The sequence below is a fragment of the Schistocerca piceifrons genome, chromosome 5, assembly GCF_021461385.2.
Source record: "Schistocerca piceifrons isolate TAMUIC-IGC-003096 chromosome 5, iqSchPice1.1, whole genome shotgun sequence".
NCBI classification, from domain to species: Eukaryota; Metazoa; Arthropoda; class Insecta; order Orthoptera; family Acrididae; genus Schistocerca; species Schistocerca piceifrons.
In genome coordinates, this window is record NC_060142.1 from 163,795,284 (window position 1) to 163,822,104 (window position 26,821).

At 42.7% G+C, this 26,821-nt stretch overlaps 1 protein-coding gene across 1 annotated transcript in view; it reads left to right on the forward strand.

The window, feature by feature from the left end:
- Positions 1-10,101: 10,101 nt before the first annotated feature.
- Positions 10,102-26,821, forward strand: part of LOC124798004 (probable RNA-binding protein 18) — a 45,054-nt gene continuing 28,334 nt past the window's right edge. The window contains exons 1-3 of the mRNA XM_047261191.1: positions 10,102-10,232; positions 20,828-20,922; positions 23,529-23,742. Of these exons, the coding sequence (XP_047117147.1) occupies positions 10,218-10,232; positions 20,828-20,922; positions 23,529-23,742 (324 nt within the window). The 5' untranslated portion in view covers positions 10,102-10,217. The remainder of the gene's footprint in view (positions 10,233-20,827; positions 20,923-23,528; positions 23,743-26,821) is intronic.

Sequence of the window (26,821 nt, forward strand, 5' to 3'; positions counted from 1 at the left end):
TCTCTGCCACGCTTAACTTTATTGCCTCTCTTACAACACTACCTAAGGATCTGTGCCAGAACTTTCATTTCTTCGTAATTCATATTACCATTAAGTTCCACACACTTCTCAGTAATGGTTGAATTAGCTGCCTGTCTCAGTCGGATGTGTCTCTGATGTTCTTTGCATCTGGTGTCCACTATCCTAGCTGTTTGACCAATGTACAACATACCACATTGGCATGGTATTTTATAAATTCCTGGTTTTCTTAGACAAGGTCATATATCACATTTTCCTCTAGTCCTCTTATTTTGACAGGTCAACAGGACACACACTGGATGTTATGTTTCTTTAGAATTCTACTGATCTTTGCAGAAATAGATCCCATATATGGCTGGCAAGCCAAAGCCTTTGTTTCATCTTGTTGTCATGTGGCAGCGAGGTTGGTTGAAAAACTTCCTGAATTTGTACGACAGTGTGCCCATTTTTACACAAGACTGAGCATAGGTGCTCTATTTTTTATGTCAGACTATCAGCCAGCATAGATACCAAACACCACAGATACCTGCCCATACATTGATGCCGAGGGTGTGCTGAAATCTTCGTGGCTTTTGGGTTTTCTTGATCCCAAATTTGGCTATTTCAAGCATTCAAAACACCTTGTCTGTCGAAATGCTCTGCCTCAGCGAACAAATTTCGCCTTCAAAACTGAGGAAAATCCACACATCGGTGTAAAATCCAAGTCCAGAAATTGACACGTTACGCAAAATCCGCCAGGAGTACCTTCTGAGGATGATAGGGGTGGAACTGCTGTTCACGCAGAAAACGCCAGACAGACGAGTGAGACACATGCAAGTGATGTGCAATGGCTCGAGTACTCATCGATGAGTTCTATTCGACTTCATAAGCACTTCCTCTTCCAATACGACACTTTGCTTTATTGCTTGTGAATTTCACACTTTCCTGCAGCCATTGTTCTTCTTTGGTAAACATGGGATGAGTGGTACAGTCGTATAGCTTCTCTTCCATTAAGACGAGCTTCACCATAAATTAACAACATTTTGGTGTACTCTGCGAATGTGTACTCAGGCATCCTACTAATGTAGTCCTAGTCACTGTAATGTCAACTGACACATTACCTGGAAGCATGAAAAGAAGACAGATTAAAACTAGAGGACATCACGTGACATTGCGTCATTGTACCATTCATGACTGCAGGTAGCCCTCCATAAGAGGCGAACTGCAGAGGGAATCACATAATGCACAACTGAGTACCTCTTGTTTTCCTTGTAACGAACCGTTTCCCGACATGGGTTCCTTGATCTACTAAGTCCCCTCTACAACCTCTAGAAATGTGTAACACGAATTGTGAAACACCCTGTTCATGACATCACATTTCACGCCCGCAAGCACACACACACACACACACACACACACACACACAAACGATTTTTCTTTTCTATTGTGGAAAATTACATAAAACTCAGAAATGCTTTATCTTGTTACAGAGTACTACATGGTAAATTAATTCCTGTTTAAAACAGGAAAACTCACCTTAAATAATGTAGGTATGATATATCACAAATGAATCAAGAGGAAATAGTGTAATTCCTACACAGTCTCTTTTGAGTTTCACTGTCCAAAGAAATGGGCATATGTAGCTGTTGATTACTAGTGCCTTTTATGTGTGTGAAAACCAAGGTGGAATTTACTATTAGAAATAACTGCCGTAAATGTCATAAGACTTTGCTCAATAACCCTACGCATTTTTCATATACACTCCTGGAAATGGAAAAAATAACACATTGACACCGGTGTGTCAGATCCACCATACTTGCTCCAGACACTGCGAGAGGGCTGTACAAGCAATGATCACAACGCACGGCACAGCGGACACACCAGGAACCGCGGTGTTGGCCGTCGAATGGCGCTAGCTGCGCAGCATTTGTGCACCGCCGCCGTCAGTGTCAGCCAGTTTGCCGTGGCATACGGAGCTCCATCGCAGTCTTTAACACTGGTAGCATGCCGCGACAACGTGGACGTGAACCGTATGTGCAGTTGACGGACTTTGAGCGAGGGCGTATAGTGGGCATGCGGCAGGCCGGGTGGAAGTACCGCCGAATTGCTCAACACGTGGGGCGTGAGGTCTCCACAGTACATCGATGTTGTCGCCAGTGGTCGGCGGAAGGTGCACGTGCCCGTCGACCTGGGACCGGACCGCAGCGACGCACGGATGCACGCCAAGACCGTAGGATCCTACGCAGTGCCGTAGGGGAACGCACCGCCACTTCCCAGCAAATTAGGGACACTGTTGCTCCTGGGGTATCGGCGAGGACCATTCGCAACCGTCTCCATGAAGCTGGGCTACGGTCCCGCACACCGTTAGGCCGTCTTCCGCTCACGCCCCAACATCGTGCAGCCCGCCTCCAGTGGTGTCGCGACAGGCGTGAATGGAGGGACGAATGGAGAAGTGTCGTCTTCAGCGATGAGAGTCACTTCTGCCTTGGTGCCAATGATGGTCGTATGCGTGTTTGGCGCCGTGCAGGTGAGCGGTACAATCACGACTGCATACGACCGAGGCACACAGGGCCAACACCCGGCATCATGGTGTGGGGAGCGATCTCCTACACTGGCCATACACCACTGGTGATCGTCGAGGGGACACTGAATAGTGTACGGTACATCCAAACCGTCATCGAACCCATCGTTCTACCATTCCTAGACCGGCAAGGGAACTTGCTGTTCCAACAGGACAATGCACGTCCGCATGTATCCCGTGCCACCCAACGTGCTCTAGAAGGTGTAAGTCAACTACCCTGGCCAGCAAGATCTCCGGATCTGTCCCCCATTGAGCATGTTTGGGACTGGATGAAGCGTCGTCTCACGCGGTCTGCACGTCCAGCACGAATCCTGGTCCAACTGAGGCGCCAGGTGGAAATGGCATGGCAAGCCGTTCCACAGGACTACATCCAGCATCTCTACGATCGTCTCCATGGGAGAATAGCAGCCTGCATTGCTGCGAAAGGTGGATATACACTGTACTAGTGCCGACATTGTGCATGCTCTGTTGCCTGTGTCTATGTGCCTGTGGTTCTGTCAGTGTGATCATGTGATGTATCTGACCCCAGGAATGTGTCAATAAAGTTTCCCCTTCCTGGGACAATGAATTCACGGTGTTCTTATTTCAATTTCCAGGAGTGTATAAAAACAGATTTTAAACATTTATTCAATATGCAATCAAAATAGCACAATACATCAGTGTCATCATATAATGCAAACGTTTGCTCCTTTCACGTGTTTCTCTTTGGATGTGGTGTAACAATAATAATTCATCACTGCTATTACGAATTAAAAACATTGTAAAAGCGCAACAAAAACGTCTAATAGTAAAGTTTTGAACTCTGCAGAAAGTGTTTGCAAACAGTGGTATTCTAAGTTCACATAACAACCCCCATTTAATGCTGACAACATACGGAGAACACAATGCTCACTGCAGAAGTTTGATGACATACAACACGACTTATCGTTAGGCACAGCTTGACCTGAAATAAGAATAACCAATAGCATTTCAGGTCAGATCACAAGCCGTCACTCGATTGTTACTTCGGACACTCCATATTGGATTTCAGTGGATTCTCTTCTTCAGTATTATAACTTGCTTGTTCTGACAGTATGCCATTTCAAAACAATGGCGTGCCAAAAAGTTATCACAAACCTTATTCTTGGTACGATTTATTACAACTGAACGTCTGTTAACGACAGGTCAGCTGTTAAGAGCAGGAGCCTGTGGAGGAACCATGGATCAAATTTGAAGGAATAATTGAGCATGTAGTGGATAGATAGGCACGCAACAGGACAGTTCATAGTGGGACGGACCCTCCATAGTATTCATCACTGTAAAGAAACTTCTAAATAAAAAGAGATTACTGAATAAAGGGTGTAAAACAAAACCCAGGGCTGCAGACAGATAGATGCTGAATGAAATATGTTTGGCTGTCAAGAGAATAATGCATGAAGCTTGAATGACTACCATAGCAGTATATTGTCAAATGGTCTTTCATAAAACCCTAAGCAAATCTGGTCATATGTAAAGGATGTTTGTGGGGCGAAAGCTAGTGCTCAGTTCCTAGCAAATTAGACAGGAACTGAAATTGAGGATAGCATAGCAAAACCTGAAATGCTTAACTCCATTCTCAAATGTTCCTTTACAAAGAAAACCCAGGAGAATTTCTCCAATTTAATCTTCGTTCCAGTAAAAATGTGAGTGAAATAAGTATTAGTATCACAAATTGTTAAAGTTGAACAAACCTCCAGGGCCAGATCCCTCATACAAACAATCGTTGTTAGTTCTCAGAAAAAAGCATAGGTAACACATGTCTACAAGAAGTGATTTACAAAACTGCCATCCAGTATCCTCGACATAGATTTATTTCTGAGCTATTCTGAGCTCAAAGGCAATGCGTTATCTCCATGCCAACCAGCATGGTTTCATAAAATATCGATCATATGAAACACAATTCGCACTTAACTCACATGACTTAATAAAAGCTTTGGCCAAGGTAATCAGGTAGATGCAGTATTTCTTGATTTCCGAAAGGCATTTGACTCTGTACCACACCTGCACTTATTGTCAAAAGTACAATTGCGGCCTCACAGTCACTGTGCATCATGTTTTAACGTCCTGGGCTTTGTATAGTGATAGGCTTGAAGACTACTGAACGACACCCTCAATTTTAGGCGATGAAGAAAAAGTAGCTATTTTGTCTATTTTTCCTGCCCCTATTAATAGGGTGTAAGATTTAATGAGTTTTTAGAGGCTGGCTCCTTGTATTAGTTCCACTATCAACAAGCCTTCTTACTGACTTCCACTGTTTTATTAATTGTATTAACATGTGACAACGCTATTGTAGTCGTCACCCCTTGGGTTGCCTTCTGCAACACTGCCACTCTTTGCGTGCCCCAGATACCGATTGTGACGCATGGTATGAGCTGGATCTCATTCTCTACAGTCTGCGCCAAGCAATAATCTTAAAAATTTATACGCACATCCAGGAGTTGGACCTGATGTGCTACAGACAGTCCTCCCTTCTTCAAAATTTCGCCCCAAAGTTGACATTGGTCCCACCCTACAACAACTTCATAGATCACGTTTACATTGGTTTGTACTGTATAATCGTGATCAGTAGCTCATGAGAGTGCCTTACATTACTTGCTTTCTCTTAAGTCTAGGTTTTACTCTCTAATACGGTTGGTATCTTTCTTGTTCTGCTTGATATAATTCAATTACAATTATTGGTGGAACAGGGTTTAGTACCTAATTTGTAGCTGTAGCGTCAAGCATTTCTATGGGGATCTGGTGCAAAGATAGGTCCAGAGGACTGTCAGCCTTTTGCCTCAAGCATACTTAGCGTGTACAAGTTGCTACAAGAGACACAGCTATGATATCTCCATTTTTGTTTTTGCACCAATTTACAATTTTTCTTATTTTGTCAGGTGGTTTTTTAATCCACTGTTTTGGCATATCATCCAGAACGTGTCTCCGAAGTGAAAGTTTCCCTTATGTTTTCTCAAAACACATCCCTGGAACTATGCTTACCCAACATCTACTCACTGAGCTAGGACATACAATATACTGATCTGTAGCTCTGATTCCATCTCTTATAGTACAGTTACTTGTAGATTTACTACATGGCAAGGAGGCATGTGCATGATAAAGTGCCGAAAAGGAAGTTGGTTGTAAAAAGGAAAGGTTTTAGAAAGCATGGCATTGTAAGGCAGTGGCGGATGCAGAAAAGCCTCAAGGAGGGAGCACTAAAGATATCTTGAACGCACAGGCAGCGTCCCCCCCCCCCTTTCCCCATGCGAGGCCGATCGCATTGCCACCCGCGAAGCCCCTGCAGTCATTCGTTCGTTCCTTTCGTCTGTCGACTCGACTGAATCGAGTTATCGAGTAGTTGTACTTTTCTATGTAGCGCGCGCGTCCGCGTCATCGTACTTAACGATGTAATTAACCATTTGCCAGAAACAATAGCCGCACAGAATTCATCATTTAAGGAAGACAACCACAATTGTAACTTCTTTTATCATAAAATGGCATTGTCTTTTATATGCGTATCATCAGTTTAAACAAAACTTTCTTAAACTTTGCATGTGACTTAATTATTTTTTATTATGGTAAAAGTAAAGGTAGTTCAAGATATCTTTAGTGCTCCCTCCTTGAGGTTTTTCTGCATCCGCCACTGCCTTGCACTGCCATGCTTTCTAAAACCTTTCCTTTTTACAACCAACTTCCTTTTTGGCACTTTGCACTTTGTCATGCACATTGACTCTTAGTGGTGCTGCACACAGTTTAGGTGGTACTATATTCATGATAATAAACCTTTGCAATTATGTACCATTTGCAACCGTATCCTTTGCCTGAAACAATGTCTCCCTAAATTTGACTGTGCTTTTAAGAACATTTACATAAGGTCTTTTCTTACACTCATTACCTACAACATTGCAAGTATCCTCAAATTTACCCTGATCCTCAACTACAATCCCTGAAAGGATTCAGTTTTGTCTGCTCGTCAGCTTGCTCTTTAGTCACACAAGCATTTTTTTCTCCTTCCTGTCTTCCTCTCTCCCCCATTTGGAGAAGGTGGCGACAAATATGCAGCCTCCGAAAATAAGTGTGTCTATACTACTTCATCATCCTAAACATTCGCAACACAACTAACATCATCAGTATTCTCCTGTCCATTTTCAATAGAGTTTACCTTACAGTCTCCATCTCCAGATCCACTCCACACGATGCTAAAATCAGCGGCAGATGTACTTCCCTCTGCATCTGCCCCAGGCACCAAGGCCTCGAAACAACAAACCCTGTCACCTAATGGCGTAGATACCACAGTACATAAATCAATATCACACATATTTCTACTCATGCACTTTGTTCGTTTGGCACTTCAGATACTTCAGACTCCGCATTTTCACTAGGTACTGAAGACACTTGTACACTATTCACCTTTATTTCCACAACGCCAATACTTCTCATATCAAGTAAACTTACAGGAACTTCCACACCCTTCGATTACTGACACCTGTTCTTCTTGGCTGGTCTTAGACAACCTCTTTTGAACCGTAATTCTTCACAGTGATACCGTATACAGTAAGTCCCACACAAAACTGGTATACCTCACGCCTGAGATTAAGCAACAATAAGTTAACTAACAAAGAATAGATAGCAGCAACGTTAAAAGGCATGTAGTTACCTGCTTATAAAATATGGTAGAAGTGGTGGCCATGGGCATGAAGGCATTGCTGACTTCATGTGAGGACATTACTGTCAACATGCTGTAATTCTGCAGGCATGGTGTTAATTTCTCTAGCAATGTTCCATTTAAGACCGTCTATTGTGCGATGTTTGCCAGCATACACACTGATTTTTAGTGTACCCCATAAATAAAAATCACATAATATTAAATCTGGGGACCTTGGGGGCCAGAGAGCTCTACTGACAGGTCTCTCTGCATGGATATGTTGGTGATGTGGGTCATACTTTGGTTGGATGTGTGATTGGTTGCTCCATATTGTTGGAATACTGGATACAGCTTCCCTGCATCGGTTAATTGTGTATAGAAAGAGTCAAAAATCTGTAGATATCTAGCACTATTGAAGGAGTAAATGAAAAATATGCGGCCAATAATGCACATGCCAGAGAACACTCACCAAACACCTATCTTCTCTGGGTGAGGTTCTTCATTCAGAATACGTGGGTTGTCCTGCGACCTGTGTCTGCAAATCTGGGAGTTTACATAACCAGACAAATGAAATCAGGCCTCATCTGACATGAAGTTAAGCAAGAGGTCCAAGTAAGCATTAGCAATTGCTGTTAATAGCCAGTTACAGTAAGGAACTCTATTTTCCTGATCCTAAAATTCCAATCCTTGCACCACACTTACACGACAGCCTTTTGATTTCAAATCTTTACATATGCAATGGGAGGATGTACGAGATACATCAACCTGCTGCAATAATCTCCTTACCGACTTGTGATGACTTCTCTTAATGGGAATTCTGTCTACAGTTTTAGGGGTCCTCATTGTTGGTCACCTATTTCTCTGCACATTCTGAACAGATCCTATAGCCCTCCTTTTCTTGTTCAGATCTTGAATTGTGGTGGTTGTGAGGAGTTTCCTACCAGGATACTTCGCTTTAAACATTCCTTTACATTCCTCGAAGGATCCTGCCTTTATGCAGTACTCCACAATATCAAACCACTGTTCTAATGCGAACTGCCTCATTTCTGTAACAACACAACCATACGAGCTCCTCACAACTGAGGCATGAACACACAGCTACACTCAACTTTCCAGCAAAATGCCAGCTTTCGAGACAGTGTTGCCACTTCACAAGCAATTCGACTAGAGATGATTAACCAGTACATGGAGTCTGGCAAAATGCAGTGTAGCCAGTTTTGGAGACAGTGTTGCCACTTCACAAGCAATTCGACTAGAGATGATTAACCAGTACATGGAGCCTACCTGTTTTACGTGTGACACCCTGTACTTTTGCTAAATCATTACTCTCATGTGTTGTATTCGACAAGCATCCCATCCCTTCTCTCCCCTCTCTGTTTCCTCTAAAGCTGTGTCCACTTGGTTCTCAGCTTGCACTACACCTCCCTGGTACTTGCAATGTTCTAATTCCCTAGCTTTCTGTTCGAGTGCTGTTTGTAACTTAGAGATCTGCTCCAACAGAGCTACAACAGAAATACTCTTACTAGTTGTGTTTCTACCAGTATCTTGCATATTCTATTACTGTCCAAACATTAACGAAACATAAAACACAAAAGGGAAGAACTCCAAGTCACACTACAGAATACACCTTACACAACGTGTTACTCTACTTATTAAGGCGTATGATAGCCCATCTAGATTCACTACAGTCTCACGTCGAATGACTGCAATTCCAACAAGTGTAACATGTGGCTGGAACAGCCTTTGTGCAAGGTGTAGTGGTTTGATTAAATACAGCTAATATTTGCACCAAGTTCTCTAATTATTAGCAGAGACAGTGAACGCTTGCACTTACAGAGAGACGCTCTGCTTGAATATCATTTGGGAGTTTACAGTTCATGGTCTAGTGGCTAATGTTGCTACCTCTGAATCATGGGGTCCTGGGTTCGATTCCCAGCCAGGTCAGAGATTTTCTCCGCCGAGAAACTGGGTGTTTGCGATGTCCTCATTATTTCATCATCATTCAGGTAAGTGGACACACTGGACAGTGAAAAGATTGGGAATTTGTTTGGGCACTGATAACCATACAGTTGAGCACCCCACAAACCAAATAGCATCGTATTGTCGAGAGACGGCACTAAGTACATCTTGGGGGGGGTGGTATTTAGGTATTTTGTAGGTTGTAGTTTGCAGTAATTGGTGTGGGCCTTCACCAGGCACTGAGACTGAGGCTTCTAAAATTGTCATATTTAAGCTGGACATAACGTCATCACAGCCAGCGATGTTGTGATTCATCCTCATTATCCAGTGGTGTCAGCAGACATGTCCCCGCCATGGTGTCTCAATTATTATCAGTTCCCACTGCCTTCGCACTCCTGTCAGTGGTAGGTCACCGTGGAGTGCCCAAACTTAGACGTTAAATGTTATGGTTTCATATTGCAACACTAGGAGAACGGCGCATAGGGAGCTGTCGTGCTACGCCATTTGCACTTCTTGATTACATTTCGGCTCAGCGTCGAGATATATTATGGGCAGCACCCTTCTTTCTTCAAAAATGGCCCCAGACACAGATTGTGACACACGGTATGAGTCGGATCTGATTCTCCACCGTCTGAACCAAGTAATAACTTTAAAAATTTATATGTGCACCCTGGAGCTGGATCTGCTGAGCAACAGTATTAATAGTTCTAGTGGGTATTGTAAGTGACGATTTCTATTACTGTGACTATCGTTATATGGCCTTTGCTTTTCATTTTAACGAGAATGCTATGCATTCATCAGTATCAGGAACTAGTGAAAAGGCGCTGATGATAACATTGTTTAGCGTCCAACAAATTCATCCACCGATTTTGGTTGCGGTTGCATCAAAAATATAGAGAATTTTATGTCTTTGGTTGGCTATCTTTGTTCCAAACTGTCTGTGTATATTCTATCGGTGTGGAATCACTTTCAGTATTGTTTTGTTTATGTTATTGTTTTTGCTGTTGTTTATAGTTCAGCTTCTTTAGCTGAGTCGGAATGAGCTTATGTGAGGTGTGTAGATTTTATAACAAAATCTATGTGTATGTGCTTGTGTGCTGTAGTTTTGTGTATATGCCTGGAGTATATTAATTAATGAAATAGCAGGCAAAAATGTTTTTCAAGAGCAGACGGACAGCGTATCGCACAAATACGTAAGAGTACAATGTCGAGTCAAGTTTAAATCAGTCCAGCCCCCCGATTTCTATATCTTGTTTCTAGTGACCGATTCATTTGTTGCACAGCCGGGGGTATCGGTTTCCTCGTGAGTTGAGGAAACGACCAGAAGTATGAATTTCACTGTTCCGTAACAGATTGACGATAGCCCAGTCAAAAATCTAAAATCGTTGATTACGACATGTGCTCTATGGCCACATGCGTTGAGTGAAATTGTTACTATAATGTACTAGTCATCTCTCTTCCCCCCCCCCCCCCCCCCCTGTCTCTGATTTCAAGAGGACTATTCACTTGTTTTGGGACCCTGTGTTTACACGTTTGTTGTTGAGTATAATGCTGTTGTTTGAACCGATAAATAGTGCGTTATTTAATCTGTCATGTCTGTCCACAACAGCTCATTTACAGAAATACGTTTTGTATAAGACGAACATAACCACAGTGGTAATAACGTCTGCACCTATACTCAGCAAGCCACATTATGCAGTGTTTGGCACTGGTAACCACTCCATTTTTTTAGTTAATCCATGATATATGTAAATACATAATTTGCGTCATAGAACTCCTCTGAGACATGTTCATTATCAATTTTGCAATTTCTGAATTTGCGTTCAAGTTGTAGTTTTTGTGATGAAAAGTGCTCTAAATTCAGTAAGGTGTGTTTAAATACAGCCCACACATAAACAGTAGGCAATGCAACAGGTCTGTCTGACACTCACATTCATTGGTTTCATCATGCTGCAGTTCAATTTGTCGCCATGGCGAAGATTTTAGATGGGATGGTGGAGGGTCTAATATCATACTCTAGCCCCCTTTTTGCCTCACATTTGAATGTGTGCATCAGTCATTGGTGTGTCATATTCACACAAGCTTAGAGGCTCTTGGAGACAACTTCAAACGCCTAATCAAACAGTTGTGTCATCACAGCATGTCATACACTGCATTGAACTGTATAGACATGATGAATTAATAGATACCCTGTGGTACAGACATAATGCATTTCCGGCCATATGACATGTTTGCTCCTTATCCTCTCTGGGATCATTTCCTGCTGCTTGTCCCCACTTAGTGAAATTACTGTGTGTAAACAAGAAACATAAAACCTAGCACTAAAAATCTGCTCCAGAAAGTTCTCACTCTACAGTAAAAACCACAAAATCCACAAACTCGTAAAACAGAAATAAATATCACTGTTGTAGACATACATAAACAGTTAATGTTCACTAGAAAGTCAAGTCCCACAAATGCTAATGCTTGAAAAAATATGCAGTCACTTATAAAATGTAATTAATGCTAGTTGCCTCAGATTAACACACACATATTCTTTTCTTTGACAGAAGCTTGTGATAAAAACTCTAAAATAAACCCTGTGTAGAAACAGAAACTGCTGCTATCGACCGCTCTTGGCTTAGATACTGGAGCACTGAAGGCTTTGTATGGAAAGGTCATGTGTATAATTTAAATTCAATAAACCACATGTCCCTTGTTAACACGTTGTCTCCAACCACCTTTCAAATTGTGGAAAAGTTTTACCTAGTGTACCCTAATACACTGTCCAGTCACATTAATGTTACCGCCTGTCAAGAAGTCTGAATAACCACCTTCTACTGTACAGACCGCTGCGAGGTGGAAGAGAGTCAGGGATGTGAAGTCATGCTGACTCCAGTACTGGCCAGCTGTGCTAGGTTTCTCGTTTGAGGAGCCATGGTGTATACAGCCCGATCAAGGTGGTTCCACAGATTCTGGATTAGGCTTAAACTTGGGAAATTTGTTGGCCAGGGGAGTGCAATAAACTCAGTATGGTGCTCTCCAAACCATGCATGTACACTGCAAGGTGTGTGACACGTTGCAGTGTCCTGTTGCTAGATGCCGTTGTGCCGAGGAAAAACAGACTGCATGTAGTGGTGGACATGGTCCCCAGGCAGAGATACCCACTTGTGTTGATCCACTGTGCCTTCCAGAACGATGATAGAACCCAGAGAATGCCACAAAAACATCCCTCAGACATTAATGCTCCCTCCTCCGGCATGGACCCTTCCAACGAATGTTACATGGTGTTTTCTTTCAGACATTTCACACTGTACATGCCAACTTTCTTCTGTCCAATGAAGCATAAAACATGGTTCATCTGAAAAGGTCACCTGTTGCCTCTCAGTGGACATCCAGTTGTGGTATTGGCATGCAAATGCCAGCCTTTGTCGCCAATGAACAATAGTCAGCATGGATGCGTAAACCGGGTACCTGTTTTGGAGGCTCATACGCTGCTGATCATGGCCTTTTGGAAGTCAGATAAATCACTCTGTTTTTGCATTTGACAGTGACTGCACTGCTTTCTGCATCCCCTAACACATTTTATATCTCCTCCGCTGCTAGTGCAAGTGGTGTGAGTGATTATTGCACATTGACATCGAACATAGGCTGTGGTCACATTAACATATCTAGACCTTGTATAACTGACCTTTTCTTCCCTGAAGGCCTGTCTGTTTGGAAGCAGTTTGAGTTTTTTGTGACCATTTTACAACTTTGTGAAACACTTCACGCATACTGCTGTTAGGCCTCTAAATGGTTTTTTGTTCCTGCCTTCTTCTGTTTTTATGTTTATAATATTCTATCTGTTGATTTTCCATGTGTTATTTCATTGTCTAGATGACTTTATTTTTAAATTTCATTAGTTTTCGTCACCTGAGAACGTAAACTGTAAGCATTACAATGTCACAAAGAAAGTCTTGAACCTGTCGTAGTGTCCTGCAGAAAAATATTTTCCATTTCTGTGTTTTGGTAAATGGAACTTTTGAGTGTAGTTCACAACTTTTTCTTGTGGGTAATCTCAATATATGCAATGTTATTAACATTGTACAAAAATTCCCGTATTCTTATGCTAGTTCACCACATATAGCCCAACTCAAAATTTGTTCACTAGATTTTTATATCTGTTGGTGTTGTGTGTAGACTTGCCCAGCAGTGAAGAAATCTTTATATTGTCATCACTTAAAAATATGCTTCCTTTTATCATTTGCACCTTTGTATTGCTCTCAACATCCTTGCAATTCAAATTAGAGCTTCATTATATAAATTACTTTGGAATGCACTTTGTTATTCTTGTCGTCAGTCCCGAGACTGGCTTGATGCAGCTCTCCATGCTACTCTATCCTGTGCAAGCTTCATCATCTCCCAGTACTTACTGCAACCTACATCCTTCTGAATCTGCTTAGTGTATTCCTCTCTTGGTTTCCCTCTACGATTTTTACCCTCCGCGCTGCCCTCCAATGCTAAATTTGTGATCCCTTGATGCCTCAGAACATGTCCTACCAACCGGTCCCTTCTTCTTGTCAAGTTGTGCCACAAACTCCTCCCCAATTCTGTTCAATACCTCCTCATTAGTTATGTGATCTACCCATCTAATCTTCAGCATTCTTCTGTAGCACCACATTTCAAAAGCTTCTATTCTCTTCTTGTCCAAACTATTTATCGTCCATGTTTCACTTCCATACATGGTTGCACTCCATACAAATAGTTTCAGAAACGACTTCCTGACACTTAAATCTATACTCAATGTTAAGAAATTTCTCTTCTTCAGAAACGCGTTCCTTGCCATTGCCAGTCTACCTTTTATATCCTCTCTACTTCGACCATCATCAGTTATTTTGCTCCCCAAATAGCAAAACTCCTTTATTACTTTAAGTGTCTCATTTCCTAATCTAATTCCCTCAGCATCACCCGACTTAATTCGACTACATTCCATTATCCTTGTTTTGCTTTTGTTGATGTTCATCTTATATCCTACTTTCAAGACACTGTCCATTCTGTTCAGCTGCTCTTCCAAGTCCTTTGCTGTCTCTGACAGAATTACAATGTCATTGGCGAACGTCAACGTTTTTATTTCTTCTCCATGGACTTTAATACCTACTCCAAATTTTTCTTTTGTTTCCTTTACTGCTTGCTCAATATACAGATTGAATAACATCGGGGACAGGCTACAACCCTGTCTCACTCCCTTCCCAACCGCTGCTTCCCTTTCATCCCCCTCGACTCTTATAACTGCCATCTGATTTCTGTACAAATTGTAAATACCCTTTCGCTCCCTTTATTTTGCCCCTGCCATCTTTAGAATTTGAAAGAGAGTATTCCAGTCAACATTGTCAAAAGCTTCCTCTAAGTCTACAAATGCTAGAAATGTAGGTTTGCCTTTCCTTAATCTATTTTCTAAGATAAGTCGTAGGGTCAGTATTGCCTCACGTGTTCCAACATTTCTGCGGAATCCAAACTGATCTTTGCCGAGGTCGGCTTCTACCAGTTTTTCCATTCGTCTGTAAAGAATTCGTGTTAGTATTTTGCAGCTGTGGGTTATTAAACTGATAGTTCGGTAATTTTCACATCTGTCAATACCTGCATTCTTTGGGATTGGAATTATTATATTCTTCTTGAAGTCTGAGGGTATTTCGCCTGTCTCATACATCTTGCTCACCAGATGGTAGAGTTTTGTCAGGACTGGCTCTCCCAAGGCCGTCAGTAGTTCCAATGGAATGTTGTCTACTCCCGGGGCCTTGTTTCGACTCAGGTCTTTCAGTGCTCTGTCAAACTCTTCACGCAGTATCGTATCTCCCATTTCATCTTCATCTACATCCTCTTCCATTTCCATAATATTGTCCTCAAGTACATCGCCTTTGTATAGACCCTCTATATACTCCTTCTACCTTTTTGCTTTCCCTTCTTTGCTTAGAACTGGGTTTCCATCTGAGCTCTTGATATTCATGCAAGTCTTTCTCTTTTCTCCAAAGGTCTCTCTAATTTTCCTGTAGGCAGTATCTATCTTGCACCTAGTGAGAGAAGTGTTTACATCCTCACATTTGTCCTCTAGCCATCCCTGCTTAACCATTTTGCACTTCCTGTCGATCTCATTTTTGAGACGTTTGTATTCCCTTTTGCCTTCTTCATTTACTGCGTTTTTATATTTTCTCCTTTCATCAATTAAATTCAATATTTCTTCTGTTACCCAAGGATTTCTACTAGCCCTCGTCTTTTTACCTACTTGATCCTCTGCTGCCTTCACTACTTCATCCCTCAGAGCTACCCATTCTTCTTCTACTGTATTTCTTTCCCCCATTCCTGTCAATTGTTCCCTTATGCTGTCCCTGAAACTCTGTACAACCTCTGGTTTAGTCAGTTTATCCAGGTCCCATCTCCTTAAAGTCCCACCTTTTTGCAATTTCTTCAGTTTTAATATACAGCTCATAAGCAATAGATTGTGGTCAGAGTCCACATCTGCACCTGGAAATGTCTTACAATTTAAAACCTGGTTCCTAAATCTCTGTCTTACCGTTATATAATCTATCTGATACCTTTTAGTATCTCCAGGATTCTTCCATGTATACAACCTTCTTTTATGATTCTTGAACCAAGTGCACTTAATGAGAAATAAATGATGAATTCTGGAAATAGAGACCATTCATTTTTCTCATAATGCATAGTTGACAACTTTTAACTTCCATAAGGTGTGATGTATCTATTTTATATCCATCAGTTCAGAATTATAGTATTGATGCAAAATATTTGAGAAGTATTGTGTTGACTTAAAACAGGAAATTGTTATTTATGACAATTCTTAAATGAAGAACTTGCATGCCATGTTAGCTACTTTGTCCATATAGTATTTAGATTCTGAGATTTCAGATCCTAAGTACAAACACATCCAGAATTAGGTTTTCCATAAATCCCCTAATTTTCGTAATACAGATGCTGGTATAGTTTTGTTGAAAGGGCATGGCTGAAGTCGTTTTCCAATCCAGCTAATATTCCCTCCCTAATGACCATATTATTGATAGAAAGTTAAACCATATCTGTCAGCAACCATGTAAACAGAATGGCTTTGTTCAGTTATCCGTAAAGGCTGCGGACCTAGCCTTCATCAGAATTTTGAGTGTAACCAGAATAAAGTAAATGCCAATGATTGGTATCACATAAATAAGAACTGTCAACAGTGCAGATTAGTAATTAGTGTAGTGCACAGAAGGGATTTGTAATAGATGCTTTATTTATTTATTTTTATTGTTTACTAGCTGACAAACCTGACATTGCCCAGGTATCAATTCTGCTAGTTTTCTATTAGAAAGGAACAAAAAAAATTTACTGTGTTTGTGATGTACTACAGAAAAAATTTCATTTCCATGTATTCGTGAAAACATCTTTGAAATTATGCTGTAGACGCAGTGTGAAATGATGCCGGACAGTTTTTGTATGCCTAGAGCAGCTGCTTCATGTGTCTCTATAGACAGCTATTATTTTCGACTGCACATATTTGTGCTTCGCAATTAAAAGCTGTCAAAAGTGGTGCCAGGCATCAAAGATTTCCTTAAGTTGTTTCAACTGTAGGAATGTCTTCGAAGTAAAGAATAAGTTTATTAAAACTTTAAGCATTATGCTGCAGTTTTTCATACATTTCAGTGTTTATGACATAATATCTCTCGAACTATGTGTCATAGAATGATATGTTTGTGTAGATACATTCAGTGTCATATGTGGATACTTTGTGCAAAATATGTTTCAAATAGAATAAGTAGCAAAGAAGTAATAACTTTAAATGTCATGTATGATGTGGCAGTTTTCACGCATCTCATTCTTTGTGATATCATATCTCAAGAACTGTGATAGGTCGACGGTTCTTACCCTCACTGTGATAGTTGCTTGGATACATGCCCCAAGTTTGGTTGAAATTGGTCCATTGGTTTAGGAGGAGATGCGGAACATACATACGCATGTACATACATCCATTTTTGTAATATGTATGGATTTGGCCAGGGGTCATCTGATAATAATATATCATGTGTTCTGACGTGTTCTTTAAGGTATTTCATCTCCTTTCATTTCAGAATCTATGCACATATAATATATTGAATTCGTGTATGTCACGTTCAAATGGTAACCAAAAGGAAAACAAAGATATTTTGGCCGGTTTGATCAGTAAAAATCTATGATTTGTTACTGACAGTGAAAATGGCAATAATCACTGGCTATCACTCTTTTTTTTTATTAAAAATAGCGTTGTATCTAATTTAGAACTGACATGTTCACATTCAGTTTTTCATTTACATAATTCTGACCACATGATGTTGGTCGTTTGCAACAATGCTGGAAGTTTCTTTATGTATTGGTGCCTTATACCAAGGGCTGATATTAGAAAAAGAGGGTTCTCTTATTTTTAGTATTTAATGGATCTAATTTTTTCTGTTCGTGCTTTCAGGAAGGGTCCACCAGTATTTTCACATGTCCCCATTGCATCAATTTTTGAAAAAATAACAGAACAAGACTATTTCTTCCTGCAATCCATTTTATTATACACTCCTGGAAATGGAAAAAAGAACACATTGACACCGGTGTGTCAGACCCACCATACTTGCTCCGGACACTGCGAGAGGGCTGTACAAGCAATGATCACACGCACGGCACAGCGGACACACCAGGAACCGCGGTGTTGGCCGTCGAATGGCGCTAGCTGCGCAGCATTTGTGCACCGCCGCCGTCAGTGTCAGCCAGTTTGCCGTGGCATACGGAGCTCCATCGCAGTCTTTAACACTGGTAGCACGCCGCGACAGCGTGGACGTGAACCGTATGTGCAGTTGACGGACTTTGAGCAAGGGCGTATAGTGGACATGCGGGAGGCCGGGTGGACGTACCGCCGAATTGCTCAACACGTGGGGCGTGAGGTCTCCACAGTACATCGATGTTGTCGCCAGTGGTCGGCGGAAGGTGCACGTGCCCGTAGACCTGGGACCGGACCGCAGCGACGCACGTATGCACGCCAAGACCGTAGGATCCTACGCAGTGCCGTAGGGGACCGCACCGCCACTTCCCAGCAACAAATTAGGGACACTGTTGCTCCTGGGGTATCGGCGAGGACCATTCGCAACCGTCTCCATGAAGCTGGGCTACGGTCCCGCACACCGTTAGGCCGTCTTCCGCTCACGCCCCAACATCGTGCAGCCCGCCTCCAGTGGTGTCGCGACAGGCGTGAATGGAGGGACGAATGGAGACGTGTCGTCTTCAGCGATGAGAGTCGCTTCTGCCTTGGTGCCAATGATGGTCGTATGCGTGTTTGGCGCCGTGCAGGTGAGCGCCACAATCAGGACTGCATACGACCGAGGCACACAGGGCCAACACCCGGCATCATGGTGTGGGGAGCGATCTCCTACACTGGCCGTACACCACTGGTGATCGTCGAGGGGACACTGAATAGTGCACGGTACATCCAAACCGTCATCGAACCCATCGTTCTACCATTCCTAGACCGGCAAGGGAACTTGCTGTTCCAACAGGACAATGCACGTCCGCATGTATCCCTTGCCACCCAACGTGCTCTAGAAGGTGTAAGTCAACTACCCTGGCCAGCAAGATCTCCGGATCTGTCCACCATTGAGCATGTTTGGGACTGGATGAAGCGTCGTCTCACGCGGTCTGCACGTCCAGCACGAATCCTGGTCCAACTGAGGCGCCAGGTGGAAATGGCATGGCAAGCCGTTCCACAGGACTACATCCAGCATCTCTATGATCGTCTCCATGGGAGAATAGCAGCGTGCATTGCTGCGAAAGGTGGATATACACTGTACTAGTGCCGACATTGTGCATGCTCTGTTGCCTGTGTCTATGTGCCTGTGGTTCTGTCAGTGTGATCATGTGATGTATCTGACCCCAGGAATGTGTCAATAAAGTTTCCCCTTCCTGGGACAACGAATTCACGGTGTTCTTATTTCAATTTCCAGGAGTGTATTTGTTGAGGTTCTAAAGTTTGTTGCAGATAATGAATAGGCATGCAACATATTCTACGTAATTGTGAAGTAAAGGTTTTATTGCTCATATTATAAAGGCCATTGATCATTTGTAGCACATATTTATTTTGTGGTACACTTTTCTGATATTTCATATGTTCTGATAAAGTATAAACAAGTGAAATGTAGTTTTAACTGTTCTATCTACACTACTGGCCATTAAAATTGCTACACCACAAAGATGACGTGCTACAGACGCGAAATTTAACCGACAGAAAGAAGATGCTGTGATATGAACAAATGATTAGCTTTTCAGAGCATTCACACAAGGTTGGCGCCGGTGGCGACACCTACAACGTGCTGACATGAGGAAAGTTCCCGACCGATTTCTCATACACAAACAGCAGTTGAACGGCGTTGCCTGGTGAAACGTTGTTGTGATGCCTCGTGTAAGGAGGAGAAATGCATACCATCACGTTTCTAACTTTGATAAAGGTCGGATTGTAGCCTATCGCGATTGCGGTTTATCGAGTTGCGACACTGCTGCTCGTGTTGGTCGAGATCCAGTGACTGTTAGCAGAATATGGAATCGATGGATTCAGGAGGGTCATACTGAACGCCGTGCTGGATCCCAACAGCCTCGTATCACTAGCAGTCGAGATGACAGGTATCTTATCCGCATGGCTGTAATGGATCGTGCAGCCGTGTCTCGAGCCCTGAGTCAACAGATGGGGACCTTTGCAAGACTACAACCATCTGTACGAAGAGTTTGACGACGATTGCAGCAGCTTGGACTATCAGCTCGGAGACCATGGCTGTGGTTACCCTTGACGCTGCATCACAGACAGGAGCGCCTGCGATGGTGTACTCAATGACGAACCTGGGTACACGAATGACAAAACATCATTTTTTCGGATGAATCCAGGTTCTGTTTACAGCATCATGATGGTCGCATCCGTGTTTGGCAACATCGCGGTGAATGCACATTGGAAGTGTGTATTCATCATCGCCATACTGGCGTATTACCTGGCGTGATGGTATGGGGTGCCATTGGTTACACGTCTCAGTCATCTCTTGTTCGCATTGACGGCACTTTGAACAGTGGATCTTACATTTCAGATGTGTTTCGACCCGTGGCTCTACCCTTCACTTGATCCCTGCGAAACCCTACATTTCAGCAGGATAATGCACAACCACATGTTGCAGGTTATGTATGGGCCTTTCTGGAGACAGAAAATGTTCGACTGCTGCCCTGGCCAGCACATTCTCCAGATCTCTCACCAATTCAAAATATCTGGTCAATCGTGGCCGAACAACTGGCTCGTCACAATGCGCCAGTCACTACTCTTGATGAACTGTGGTATCGTGTTGAAGCTGCACGGGCAGCTGTACCTGTACACGCCATCCAAGCTCTGTTTGACTCAATGCCCAGGCGTATCAAGGCCGTTATTATGGCCAGAGGTGGTTGTTCTGCGTACTGGTTTCTCAGGATCTATGCACCCAAATTGTGTGAAAATGTAATCACATGTCAGTTCTAGCATAATATATTTGTCCAATGAATACCCATTTATCATCTCCATTTCTTCTTGGTGTAGTAGTTTTAATGGCCAGTAGTGTAGCTTTTTGATTAGTTCCTTAGTCATTTTATAACTATCGGATTTTTGCATTTTTTTCCAGACTATAACAAATCCACTACCACTAGACCCACTACCAGAAAATAAGTTAGAAGACAGAAGATTATGGATAGGAAATCTTGATCCAAGGATCACTGAGTGAGTCTCAGAATGAAATAACTTTATTTGATACATGTTCTTGATTCTGAAAGTATGAAGTTCCCACTGCGCTGCAGAGAAGATTGACAAAAGTGTTCCATTGCTTTACCTGGTCGTACTCAACCCAACAAGCCATCTTCGTTGATGTTAACCTCCACCTCACAGATGGCTACATCAGTACCTCCATCCATATCAAACCTTCTAACCACCAGCAATACCTCCACTTTGACAGCTGCCAGGCATTCCATACCAGTAAGTCCCTTCCATATAGCCTAATTACCCGTGGTCATTGCATCTACAGGAACGAGCAATCCCTCTCGAAACGTACTGAGGGTCTCACTGAAGCCTTCACAGATCGTAATTATCCTTCTGACCTTGTACAAAAATAAATATCCCATGCCTTATCTTTCCAGGCTTCCACCACTTCCCAAAGTCCCACCATCTGGCCACAAAGGAGCATTCCCCTCATAAAGTAACACCCAGGACTGGAGCAACTGAATTACATTCTCCGCCATGGTCTTGACTACCTCTCATTGTGCCCTGCAATGAGAAACGTCCTGCCCACTATCCTTCCCACACCTCCTACAGTGGTATTCCGCCGTCTACCAAACCTACACAATATACTCATCCATCCTTGCACAACCCCTGCTCCCAATCTGTTACCTCATGGCTCATACCCCTGTAGTAGACCTAGATGCAAGACCTGTCCCATACATCCTCCCACCACCACCTACTCCATCAAAGGCAGGGCTACCTGTGAAACCAGTTATGTGATCTACAAGCTAAGCTGCATTCACTGTGCTGCATTCTATGTGGGCAGGACAACAAACATGCTGTCTGTCCACGTGAATGGCCATTGACAAATTGTGGCCAAGAAACAAGTGGACCACCCTGTTGCTGAACAAGCTGCCAAACATGACCTCCTTCATTTCAGTGACTGCTTCACAGCCTGTGCCATACGGATCCTTCCTATCAACCCCATCTTTTCTCAATTGCGCAGGTGGGAACTTTCCCTGCAGTATATGCTAAGTTTCCGTATCCCTCCTGGCCTCAACCTCTTTTAGCCATTTTCGTCTCCCATCCAGCCCCTTCTCTGTTCTCATTCCAGCACTACAAAGCCCTCATTCTACCATTGCACCCAGTATTTTTACTTCTCTCCTTTTGCATTACTCCTTTCCCCCCTTCTCCCCACCTCTCCGCTATCCTCCGTCCAGCCTCGCGAATGCACATAGCTGCCCTACCCTCCATCTCATCCCTGCGCACTCTCCAGCAGCATGCCACTGTCCGCCACCCCTACCTTACTATCCCTCTCCCTCTCCAACCCAGCCTCCTCCTTACCCCCACCCACTCACCACTTCTATCATGCACTGGTATTGCTGTTTGCAGTGTGGCCTCAGCTGCCTGAGACTGCAGCCATGTGTGTGTGAGTTGTGTTTGTGTAAGTGTGTATTTGTGTGTCTGTCATCTACTTTTGACGAAGACCTTACTGGCCGAAAGCGTTACTTGTGACGGTCTTTTTGTTGTGCCTATCTGCAACGCAGCATCTCCACTATATGCTGAGTAACAACTTTCCTTTTCATGTGTTCCATGTTAATAAATTTTAAAAAAAATCATTTTTGTAATTGTAATTATCAGCTGTCCTGTTTTCAGACAATTACATTGTCTGAAGGTGTAATAAAATTCCCTCATACAGTGTTCTACAGTACTTACAACGCTGCCGGAGAAATCATAATTAGAGTGTCTGTGGAAGAATAGGAACCAATTCCTCCTGGAAAGCAAAGTCAATGTACTTTGTAATGAGGGCAAAATTCATATTTCTGCATAAGTAGTTGTCTACTGCCAGTATCAAGATAATCTGATTTTGTAGGAAATTAAATCCAGGGACTCTTATTTGACTGGTTAGCAAGCACAGAAAAAATACCTGATACATTCAAGCATCTTTCCCATTAAGCTTTCCACATTCTGTGAAGTACTTTCTTCAGTGGCCCTTTCTAATTTTATTGTCACTGTATCTCAACATGTGTTTCACAGTCACACTACGTGTGAAGTGTTGATGTGTTTCCGGTATCATAACAACCTACAGACAGTAATTTCCAAAATGAAACAATAACCATAAGGTATAAAACAGTAAGGTATAAAACATCTTCTTCCTGCAGTGTGGGAGAAGGCATAAGTAAAACCCAAGGTGATGAAAATCTTGGCATTCAAGGTAGATGTAGAGGTTACTTTGTTTGACAAAAGAGAAAAAAAAAACATTGCAAGAGAGAAAAGCAACATTAAAAATTACACAACTACTAATTAGCCTATGCTAGATTTGTGAGCACCCTTGATATAATGGCTGTACTTGCACACTACCAACTTTGAGTGGGAGAACAGTTTTTGCTTTTATACAAGTGAATGGGATTGTAACGCCAGATGCACATTTGGTGATCTATTCAGATACTTTGGTCAGGTAGTGTAATACTTCTTAGGCTTTAAATGCATCATTTAAATCAATGACTGTCTTGTATGCATAGCCAAACCGAATTTGATTACACATTTGTGTGGATATTATTATCCTGTCCATAGAGCTAACATTTTATTTGTCTTACTTTTTTTTATTACTGGTACCACCTCCTCAAAATCCTGCAAAAATATGGAGATTTCGAGAGATTTGATCTGCTATTCCACCGTTCGGGGCCATTAGCAGGACAACCACGTGGATATGCCTTTGTTACATACAAAGAGTGTGTCGATGCCAAAAAGGCCAAAGAAAGTCTTGATGGAAAGATGTTGGGCTGCAAAAGAGTTGCAGTGCGATGGGCAAATAGTGTTAGCAAGGTAAGTTATTTCACTAAAGTATGTAGTTAATTTTTTTAGGCTACTGGACTGAATTAATTGTAAGATCTCACTTAAGACAACATATTTCACCTATAATAATAATAAAACTGTAAAAATGTCATATCTGTCTGTCTGAAAATGCTTCTCCAAAACTACCAGACAATTTTCATGGGCTTTTCACAGGTAACCTAAGCATAGCGTGGGGCACTGTATAGGCTTTATGCCATCTTAATCAGATCGTGGGAAAAAGACATAAATTAGATTAGATTAGATTCAGTTTTTGTTTCATAGACCCAAAAATAAGATGATTCTCATGGATGTGGAATAAGTCAAAGAGTATAGCATAAAAAACATAAAACATTTGAATATAATACTTAATACCCTGATCATTTGCCAGGAGATTGTCAAAATAGGTGAATACATTACAGTAAACTGGAACTATTATCATTTACAGAATTAATACACTGTCAGAATGAAACATAGTTATGCGCTTTTAATAAATTTATCATATACAAAATACCTAATCTTGACAATTGTGACCAAGTGCTGTCAAAACTGAAGTCTGACAGACATTTTTTCCTAAAGCTAGTCTTAACAGTCCCTGTTAAGATATTCCTCTAAGAGTAGAAGGAGTTGCCTATCAAAAAGTCTTTCAAGCTCTGTTTATACTGTGCTTTATCTGAAACAAAGTTTTTAATGGTTGCTGGCTATTTATTGAAAATGTGTGTTTCTGAATATTGAACCCCTTTTTGGACCTAGGTAAGTGATTTTAGGTCTTTAAGTATATTGTTCTTATTCCTACTATTGATACTATGTATTGAGCTATTGGTAGATATATATTACTTACAACAACTTTCATTAAGGAATAAATATACTGAGAAGCAGTGGTCAGAATACGAAGTTCCTGGAACAGGCTTTTACTTGCTGTTCTTGAACTTACATCACAAATGAGTCTTGTTACATGCTTTTGCTCGGTTTGACGAGTTACCCCAGAATATGACCCTGTTAATGGAATGAAACTAAGCAAAGTATGCAAGTTTTTTTAATATTTATTTCTTCTATGTCTAACATCATTCTCATTGCAAATACAGACTTGTTTAGGTGCTTCAGCAATTCTATATGCTCTTCCCAATTGAATGTATTATTGTCGAGTTGTAATCCCAGAAATTTAACAATGTCAACCTCTTTGATCTGCATGTCTTATACACTCCTGGAAATGGAAAAAAGAACACATTGACACCGGTGTGTCAGACCCACCATACTTGCTCCGGACACTGCGAGAGGGCTGTACAAGCAATGATCACACGCACGGCACAGCGGACACACCAGGAACCGCGGTGTTGGCCGTCGAATGGCGCTAGCTGCGCAGCATTTGTGCACCGCCGCCGTCAGTGTCAGCCAGTTTGCCGTGGCATACGGAGCTCCATCGCAGTCTTTAACACTGGTAGCATGCCGCGACAGCGTGGACGTGAACCGTATGTGCAGTTGACGGACTTTGAGCGAGGGCGTATAGTGGGCATGCGGGAGGCCGGGTGGACGTACCGCCGAATTGCTCAACACGTGGGGCGTGAGGTCTCCACAGTACATCGATGTTGTCGCCAGTGGTCGGCAGAAGGTGCACGTGCCCGTCGACCTGGGACCGGACCGCAGCGACGCACGGATGCACGCCAAGACCGTAGGATCCTACGCAGTGCCGTAGGGGACCGCACCGCCACTTCCCAGCAAATTAGGGACACTGTTGGTCCTGGGGTATCGGCGAGGACCATTCGCAACCGTCTCCATGAAGTTGGGCTACGGTCCCGCACACCGTTAGGCCGTCTTCCGCTCACGCCCCAACATCGTGCAGCCCGCCTCCAGTGGTGTCGCGACAGGCGTGAATGGAGGGACGAATGGAGACGTGTCGTCTTCAGCGATGAGAGTCGCTTCTGCCTTGGTGCCAATGATGGTCGTATGCGTGTTTGGCGCCGTGCAGGTGAGCGCCACAATCAGGACTGCATACGACCGAGGCACACAGGGCCAACACCCGGCATCATGGTGTGGGGAGCGATCTCCTACACTGGCCGTACACCACTGGTGATCGTCGAGGGGACACTGAATAGTGCACGGTACATCCAAACCGTCATCGAACCCATCGTTCTACCATTCCTAGACCGGCAAGGGAACTTGCTGTTCCAACAGGACAATGCACGTCCGCATGTATCCCGTGCCACCCAACGTGCTCTAGAAGGTGTAAGTCAACTACCCTGGCCAGCAAGATCTCCGGATCTGTCCCCCATTGAGCATGTTTGGGACTGGATGAAGCGTCGTCTCACGCGGTCTGCACGTCCAGCACGAACGCTGGTCCAACTGAGGCGCCAGGTGGAAATGGCATGGCAAGCCGTTCCACAGGACTACATCCAGCATCTCTACGATCGTCTCCATGGGAGAATAGCAGCCTGCATTGCTGCGAAAGGTGGATATACACTGTACTAGTGCCGACATTGTAAATGCTCTGTTGCCTGTGTCTATGTGCCTGTGGTTCTGTCAGTGTGATCATGTGATGTATCTGACCCCAGGAATGTGTCAATAAAGTTTCCCCTTCCTGGGACAATGAATTCACGGTGTTCTTATTTCAATTTCCAGGAGTGTATGTTATACACATGCTGGAAGAAAATCTCTTACTGGTTGTGAAGTGCATAGTGGTTCTTTTCAAGGTTTAATGACAGTGAATTACCTTTAAACCATTTATTAATGTCAGTAAAATTTGATTAGCAGCTATTTCTAAGTCTGTACTTGATTTGGTAGGTATTGCAATGTTTATATCGTCTGCAAGCAAAATGTAGTTAGCATCTGGCAATGTAACAGACGAGAATGTACACAAGATAAAGCAATGGATCCAAGATGGAAGCTTGAGGAAAACCTCATGTACTTAATTCCCGATCAGATGAAGATTGACTGCTTACTGCACATGTATTTTGCAACAACACCTTTTGTTTCCTGTTAATTTGGTAAGACACAAACCATTTTGCAGCACTGCCGGTAGCACCATAATATTCAAATTTGCTTAAGAGAATGCTGTGATTCATATAGTCAAAGGCTT